At 39.9% G+C, this 8820-nt stretch overlaps 1 protein-coding gene across 2 annotated transcripts; it reads right to left on the bottom strand.

Annotated features, from left to right (window-relative positions):
* Positions 1–1545: 1545 nt before the first annotated feature.
* LOC133492112 (NEDD4 family-interacting protein 1-like) lies at positions 1546–8617 on the bottom strand. Of its 2 annotated transcripts, none has more exons than XM_061804067.1 (7): positions 8149–8617; positions 7793–7880; positions 6183–6301; positions 3273–3360; positions 2366–2490; positions 2201–2267; positions 1546–1837 (listed from the first exon to the last, which is right to left on the bottom strand). In XM_061804067.1, exons 1-7 carry the CDS (start codon positions 8176–8178, stop codon positions 1734–1736), a joined length of 621 nt encoding a protein of 206 aa, XP_061660051.1. In that variant the 5' UTR covers positions 8179–8617; the 3' UTR covers positions 1546–1733. The 2 variants fall into 2 exon arrangements, with proteins under 2 accessions (XP_061660051.1, XP_061660050.1); XM_061804066.1 differs by having other exon boundaries at positions 6171–6301; positions 8149–8614.
* Between the last annotated feature and the right edge of the window lie 203 nt (positions 8618–8820).

The raw sequence follows: 8820 nt of genomic DNA, 5'->3' as shown, positions 1-8820 counted from the left end.
TCGTATGTGTAGACTTCATATTCCAATATAAAATGTGAATTTTTATATGCCACACATGAGGATTGATTATCTCGGTAAAACAAAATCTTTAAAATCAGATGATGTCAAAAGGGACCAAAACCAAGTGCTGTTTGCATTTGTTTAGTGCATTTCCCAATAAACTTTGTGGATTAAAAAACAATTATTTAAATACATTGAAATGGCAGTGTGGCCATTGTACCATTCACAGAAAAATATAACGTGAGGATGGAAGTGGTATTCGAGAGGGACCTATAGCACCCCCTAGCACTAACCTTAGCAGATGCAGGGATGTCACTTCAGGATTAAGTGGCGCATATACTCTACTGTAGGCCTTTTTTTTCTTTTCAGTTTTAAGATATTTTTGTAGTTTTCTAGAATGTATTTAGTCAGCACCCTTTTTGCAGTACAAAGTTGTTTTATAGTTTTAAGCTATTTAGTGGGCACATTTTAGGCATATTTTCAGTTTGAAGGTCTATTTTTAATCACCTTTTAACGGTTTTGAGCCATGCTTTTGCAGGCTTGGTACACGATTTAGAAGGTTTGATGCCTAGTCTTGAAGGTTTTTTTGCAGATCACCTTCGCAGTTTTTGGGTCAGCAGTTGTCTTGTTTTCTACTTATGTTGACATTGCTACTAAGGTTCCTTATTTTAATGTAGTTGTTGTTTTGCTTTTTCTTACATCCCCTTTTGGGCATTAAAAGATTGTGTTCACTTACAACTTACGGTGATGCACGACTATAAAAAGCATTGTTTATCTTTCTTTTAACCGTTCAGTTGATATGAAATCAGACTAAACTTTTTTGGTTTTAGGGCAATTAGGATTACCAAAATGATTTCTACTTGAATGAATTATAGCATATATAAAATTTCATGTGACCGTTTCAGCCATTTCAAGCAATGTTTTTCATGTTTTTTTTAGCCCTATTTGTTGGTGAAAGCATATTTTTTAATGCTTCTTCCCCAATTTAAGCCTTTTGGTGTAGTTTTGAGGCATATTTTCAGTTTAAATGGCATTTTTTCCCCATTTTTACATTCTCTGCAATTTTGAGGCATGGATTTACAAAACAAAAATGTTTGGTTGTGCAACAATTACAACAATGACTGACTTTTATTTTCCCAAGCACAGATGCTCTTGTGGTTCAAAAACATTTGTTTTATCGCCACAAGAATAAAAGAATACACAAGTATAAATTATATTTCTACATTTATGAGATACATACATTGTTTTGCTTGTTTTCATTAACATTTAGTCAAATTGTCAGTGTGAAGACAACAGACATTTTGAGTGTGTTTGACCCATTTCTTCACAATAAGGCCAGCTGATCATGATCCCTTGTGTAACCTGCATAACCAAATGTACTGCCCGAAACAAACGACAGTAGGTTATATTCAAGATTTCTTCCCTTGCCTTGGAATCCAACGCACCCACAAGCAACTCACCTTTTAGCACAAGTGCACTGGCCTGAATTTAAAGACTTGCCTGTCCTCTAGTGGCTACAAAGTGCATGTTAGCCACATCAGTTAATAAGGCATACAACGTTATATCCGCAATCAGCACTTTTACAACACAAAACAGGTGAAGGTATTTATTTTTTCTGGTTTACACCAAAAGAGAACCAACTGTTTGTTGATGGTCTTTTTTTTTTTTATATCAAGCAGAGGAATGATAGTAAATAAGTCTCCCACCCCAAAGGAAATACGATGCCACTGAGCTCAGTAGATGAAGAGGACTCTGGTGCGGGGCAGTGTGGAGAACGTGTCAGCCATCTTGCGGATTCGGGTGTAGTTGATGAAGCCTCGGAGAAAGAGCAAGAAGCCTAGAGAGGGACGCAGCAAAGTGTCAATGTAAAAACTGAGCATTGTTGCCATTTTTTTCCCCCATGCATTGAGCGTTGGTGGGAAGTAACAGACTCCAAACATTTTGTTACTCTACTTTGAGTTCATTTTTCAGGTATCTGTACTTTACTAGTCAGAATGGATTTTGGATTAATGTACTCAAGTACAAAAGTTTTAAAAGTACTTTTCAGAATCTGTACATATATTTTTTTTTAACTTGAATGCAGGAGTTTCTTATTTTTACACAAATATCTGTACTTCAACTTCAGCACAGAGTCCAAGGATTTTTACCACCAGTTTACACAGGTATAAAGTCAGGATGAGGGTATTAAATGGCTTCTTACCCAACACCAGGAACACCCACCACAGCCAATATTGTCCATCAAAGTACCCAGGAAAGTATGTGGAGAACTACAATCATAGAAATGTGGCATTAATTCAAAATAAATAAATAACATATCATTGTAGGCTAAAATTATTAGGCACAGGTAGTTCGTGAGAGCGTGTACCCTGACGATGAGGACCCATTTGATGAGCGAGAGCCCAAAGCCTGAGATGGCCCCGTAGCGGCCGGCCGCTGAAGTGGTCAAACAGAAGGACAGGAAGAAACCGATCCAGTTGAAGAGGAATGCCACTGGAGGAATACAACAGACGGGAAATATGCTTGAGGTTATGCGATCAAAAATACAGCCCCCATTTTATGGGAAAAGTCTTTAGATTACAAGAATAACACACTGGAACTGGAACACAGAGTTTCGAGAAACATGTATACAATTTCTAGGCCAATGATCAAAACCAAACTGAAGGCAGAAGTCACAGACTTTCGTAACATCAGCAAAACTCACAAAACCAAGCAGGGTGAAACATTGAAGAAGGGCTTTCAGAATCTTAAGGCCAAACTCTTATATATTATAAAAATGAGCACCATGGGGCTAAACTTGAGGGAAAATATGGAATCCCCATGCTAGAAGACTATCAGTACCTCCAGTCAATGGGAACTGATCGCTCAGCAAGATCTCAGGCAAAGGTTGACAAAGAATGGCATCATCATCAAGAAAAGAAAAAAGAAAGTGAGGCCCTCTACGATTTTAACGATATAGTCATGTATTTCATAAAATGAAAGTAGCCGCAGGAATCCAAATCACAGAGAGAAATAACATTTAGATATCTTCTTTATGTACAATAAAGGTTTGTTTAAACTCATTCACGGGTGTTTTTCCTCCAAAAAGGCATTTATAGCACCCCCCCCTATTTTACTAATAGCACCAAGAAAAAATAACAACCAAAATCATAATATTGGGCAGGGGGAAAATGGTCATTTCAAATGTTTGCAATTCTGAAGAAAAATAATAAAAGACAAGAAGAAATATAACAGCAAAGGTTTTTTGCACATGGTTCAATGATTTTTTTCCTTACTGAAGAAGGTGAGCATGAAGATGCCATCATTTCCTATCCTTAGCTGATCAGCATCTTCAAAATCATCTCTGGCCACAAAGTCTGCATCCTGCATTACAAAAGGGGGATAATTAAAAAAGAAGAGAAAAAAATAACCGCAGTTTAATAATATTTGTGCCACCTTTTCGGTACCTTGTATGAAAATGCATTTTCACTATTCAATACAAAACTGAAGTAAGTAATTGAAGACACGTACATGGTGACCTTGACATACAAGTTTGTTTTTGCCAGGGCCAAACTTGTACATAAATTGCCTTGTATAAAAATTGTCCACATTAAAATCAATTGAAATAACACTGTGATGATCAATGATCAGTTTCTATAGTGTGTACATCTAGTATTATTCTTAGTTGATGAGCCTTTAAGGGGTGTGAGCTAGTGAGTGACATCAGAGGCAGGAGTGGGCTTCATTGGTTACTCTTTGGCTGATTGCGGGTTGTGGCCCATGTCTGATTTTGCATTTTCCCATTCAATAAACAAAGGGATCAGTGGCTGTGACTCAATGACCACGTGCAGGGTGTTACAGTACCTTAATGACTCAATTTTTCTTCCCCACTTCACTGGAGTGGAGGCAGAGTGTATCTGAATCTCACTCAAAACTCACACTTTGGCTCGTAATATAAAGCAGATCTATAAATTGACTGAAAAAAACTACATTGGGACACTTGTATGTCAAAGATACCACTGGACTAGAAAAATACAACACACAAAAGACAAGCAACAAAACAACACAGTGATCTTAAATGTGAGCTTAACAGTGTCCAAAAATCAGTGCATCTAGCACTAGGAAGTCCAAAAAACCTCACACTAGCAGCTTTTCCACCATAGGAACCTTTTCAGAACCTTCCTTGATGACCCTGATAGCTTGAGCTGGAGCCAGTCCCAGCTGACAGGGCGTGTACACCCAGAACTGGTCACCAGTTGAGTTGTGGTTGAGTTTGAGGGCACATATAAACAAAGAACCATTCACATTCATGGTAATTTAGAGTTATTAATTAAAGTACAATACAAGTTTTAGATGTGGAAGGAAACCAGAGTACACAGAGAAAACGTGCACATGCAGACTCCAAATGGAGGTCAGATTTGAATTCATCCTCAGAAGTGTCAGGTAGATGTGCAAACCAGTCACCCGCAACTATACATTACGAATCTAAACTTTTTAAAATCTTAGCTAAACTAGGAATCCATCAGGTGATGTTTGGGGAAAAAATGCCAAATTTGAGATTAAAGCGAGAGACCATCACAACCGGTGGCTTTCGGAGCAATTTTAATCATGGAAATTTCCGAAGGCAACTGCTCTTTTTCTCTCTCAGTAATGTAACAGATCACAATCAAGTACATTTTATAATTAAACTAAGTGACATCATTAAATATAATTGAGTACTTGCCCAACACTGCACATGAAGTCACATCCATAAAATAGTACCATGAGACACGCGCATACATTACCTCCAGTGAATTGCGCATGACATCATCAAAGGTTTCCAAACGCTCTCTGTGCTGAGGCTGCAGCCGAACGTCGGGCAGCAGGAGGAAACAACACCGGGCCGTCAAACACGGTGACCACCCACTCTGAACCACATTCTTACACAATGAACACTACGTACGAGCTTGGATTTCCTCACTTACTTTGAATAAGGTGGACGCCATTTTAAAGGAGAAATCCAGTGCTTTGCATGTAGAGTGTATTCAATAGGTCATGTAATATGTACCTCAAAATGTACCTTACAATGTGATGTTGAATCTTCTCTCATTTGATAGTGTTTTGAGAAGATTTTTTAAAATCGACAATTACGAATTTTCAGGGGCGCTGCCATTTTCGGGAGTCACGTGATCTACGTGGGCGTGTGTGACGTGTAACGTGCCGTTCCAAACGCTGGATTACATGGGACACCATTATGCCCAGCGCTGATTTCTCGGATTTATCTTCATCTGATGAAGAAATAGCAGTATCGGTTGATCGGGAAGATTGAGTTATACTTCCATACAGATTTGAACCTCTGGCTGTAATTAATGTTGAATATTTGGATGGTTCTTCAGGCAGAATGACGCTGAGTCTGACTACTTAGAGGCCTACGTGCGACATAAGTGCATAAACAAAGGCCCCCGGGAACTCCGGCCTGGCAGCCGTGGATGGTTCTTTGGATGGGAATGACGCGGAGCCTGACGAGCGAGCTCTGGTGCCAGGCCACAAGCCGAGGTTTCAGGCGGCCGAGGCCTTTAGCAGAGCTTTGGTGGTGGCGGAGGCCTTTAGCCTAGCAGCCTCTGCCCCCTGGAAGCTCGGCTCGTTGCCTGCCGCCGCCCGCTTCGTTAGTTCCCGCAACTACTCCTACTGTATCTAGCTGCTTTCATCATCCTCGCGAGAGCTAATAGCACTTCAGCAGTTATGTCCAGCGTCGGAAGCTGCGCCACCTCAAACCGGGGCCATATGTAGCTGGCTAATTATTTGTAGTACAACGACAAACAGTCACGCACCTGATGATAAACCTCACAAAAATAAATCGCATACTTAGTCGCAACCACATTATTTGCTTAAAATCAAAACAAAAAAAATGCATTTAACAGTATTTTCCCAAACGTTCTGTCCTAGTCCTAATGGATGACAAGCAAAAAAGCTCATCAGCTTCCCCGGCAGTGACAAGGACTGACTAAGTGTGGCTAAAAGCTGAGCAACCTAAACACGCGTGATGTTGCGGTGAACCACACACGTGCCTAGAAGAATTTTATGCTGTTTAGGCACATTGGATAAAAGGTTACATGACTTAAGTTTGAACCCTGATAAATGGACTGAATACGTACGGAAAACACAGGAAGCGGTCGGAGTCGTGATAGTAAAACTAAAAACCGTGAGAGACTCACTCTTGCAGTTACCAAAGGAACAGCTGCCTCCGCTTTGCTTCTCTCCGCCTCATCATAGGAAGGTAGTGTGGTCGCCACATTGTAAGATGGCGGCTTGGGGAAACTTCCATCCTCTTTGTAGTCAACGTAGGCTGAAACATTGCAAACATCCAGTTTTTAATGTAAGGCATATACAAACTGTTGCATTTCCACCACCGTGCACCTGATCTGGATGTAAACAACCTCAAATTAAAGGTGAAGGTCTACAGTTAAGGTAAACCATGTTTGTTTCATTTTAAATCCGTTGTGATGTTTAGAGCTTAAAAGATAAGAGTGCCACTGCCCCAATATTTCCAGACTGAAGGCATATCTCAATGCTACCAGTGATATAAAGATTTAGAGGTGCCTTTGGCCCAGAGGCAGCGTACACCCTGAATTGGTTGCCAGCCAATCGCAGGCCACTTTTTTAAAATTCATTCTTTGGGCACACGGAGGTTAAAATGGGCAATATATATTGATTTTGATTATAATTGTGAATGTTGGTTTCACAATGTGCCATTTTACATTATTGAGTAGTCATGGGCTCTAAAAGAAAAACGATAAAATTGGCTGCATCAAAGGCATAGGCGAAAGAGAGAAAGGAGGAAGTGCATAGAGTCAGAATCAGCGGCCATGATTCAATCATGTGTCTCAGTGATAAGCAAAGCAAAGCAAAACAAAACTCTCGTGCTCAAACTAACAGGCTGACTCCATGCAACCTTTTCAATAGTTTAGCATCTTAAGAGGCTGAATGGTCACTTTGGACATAAGTTGAACACAAGCATAGTTTTTGTTGTTGTTGTTGGCCAACAGGAAAATGACACAGGCCACTCGACATAAAAGTGAAATGAAGAGAATGGACAGTGCCGTTTTGATCACGTGTTCCCTGGAGGATTTATTCATTTATAATAATTTGAATTCACAAAGGAAAGTCCAAATTTTCTCAGATTTACACATTTCCCAAAAATGACAATTTCAACTGAAAAATTCAAAATTCCGCAAAGCCGCAGAAAATTCATCCCTGCATCTTAAGTAAATACCTCACAATCCTCTAACTGATCACTCACTGCTTTACGTAATATTTAAACACTATTACCAGGCTGAAAACTCGTCATTGGGAATTTGAAAAAGAAAAAAAAAAGGCTGCCCTCATAACGCCATATATCGTCACCATCATAAGTATTAACATTGGAATACATTTCTGAAGTCACCTTACCAACCCTGAGTATGAGGAATATGTAAAATGTTGCAATTCCACAAGCACAACTACTGCTCAGGAAATGTACATCTACACAACATTAGCTGAACACAACTTAATGATTGTGTTGTATGAATTGCAACAGGCAAGACACACAAGTTAATTTTACCTTCAGCTTGTGGAAGGGCATAATTGTTGTGCTTGTCATTGCCCGGTGATGGCATAGATGAACAAAGACACATTACCTGAACTCAATAGATCTGAATTGTTGACCAATGAGAAATTAGATAGGTCTGGAACAGGAAGTTATCGCTAGTGGCATGAAATCACCTTTGAAGTCAATGAAACAAAGTACAGTAGCTGTACTGACGTGCATTAGTCACAGCCGGGAAGCTTTGTTTCTTACCAGCATTATCCTCTGTGGCGCTGCTATACGGAGGCGGCGCGTCTGCAGCTACCTGCGGGCTCGCCTCAGCCTCGTCCACATTGGGCAGCTGCACAAACAAACGGACAGACATGATCAATCGCACACCCAAAAATGGATGCAATGCTAGGTGGAAAATTAACTTCCTGGTTAGCCAATTAGCAGTAGCCTCAGTCGGCGCGTTTTAAACGGGCTAGCCGACTCATTTCGCTCACATACTTACTCCAAAACGAATGACTTCCACGTTTGGAGGCGAAATGATCTTTGTATTACCGCGATAATGCGAAGTGCCGTGTAAGCTAGAATAAATGTGTGTAGCGAGTGGAAAAACACGTTACCTGCTGATATCTGGCGCTCGGCTCAGCCATTCCAATTCGAACGGCAGACAAAAATCCCAACAGACAAGAGACACACTGCCAAGAACCCTAATCGTAAGAAAATTATACAACAAAATTGTCAACCCGTCGTCGTTGGAAAAAAAAAAGGCTGCTTCCAATTACGTGCACTGCTGTGTTTGTCGAGCAAGGAAATTTCTGTGCTCTCTTCCGGCTGAGGAGAGTTTAATAAAATAAAGGTTAATGCTTAAAAGCACAATCAGTGCAATGTTAGCGATACGTTTTCAAGTCATTAAAATAATAAATATATTTTTTCATCATACACTTAAGTAGTTTTAGTGTCGTGAATCATTGCGTTGTTGTAATACCCAAACGCCCTTCAGAGCTTTTACTTTAAAAAACAAAAAAATCCGATGATCGTTGCTTAGTACCTCACGCCTAACATTGTTCTTCCCGTGCCAAGCAAATATACGTCATTGGTTTCGACAAATCTTCCACGCCCCCCTTTTTGAAAGAAAAAAAAAAAATACTGTTTCAGCTAAGTCGTGGGTGACAACGAGCATTCATGATTAAAAATTTAAAAAAATCCATCCACTTTTTGTACACATCCACATCAGAGTAAAGTTTTTAAAATGTGTTAAGTCAAAAAGGTTCTGAGGAGGCTTTCAGCACATA

Source organism: Syngnathoides biaculeatus, chromosome 18 (assembly GCF_019802595.1).
Source record: "Syngnathoides biaculeatus isolate LvHL_M chromosome 18, ASM1980259v1, whole genome shotgun sequence".
Classification (NCBI taxonomy): Eukaryota; Metazoa; Chordata; class Actinopteri; order Syngnathiformes; family Syngnathidae; genus Syngnathoides; species Syngnathoides biaculeatus.
The sequence above is the reverse complement of the archived record's forward strand: the minus strand, read 5'-3'. Positions and strand labels throughout refer to the sequence as shown.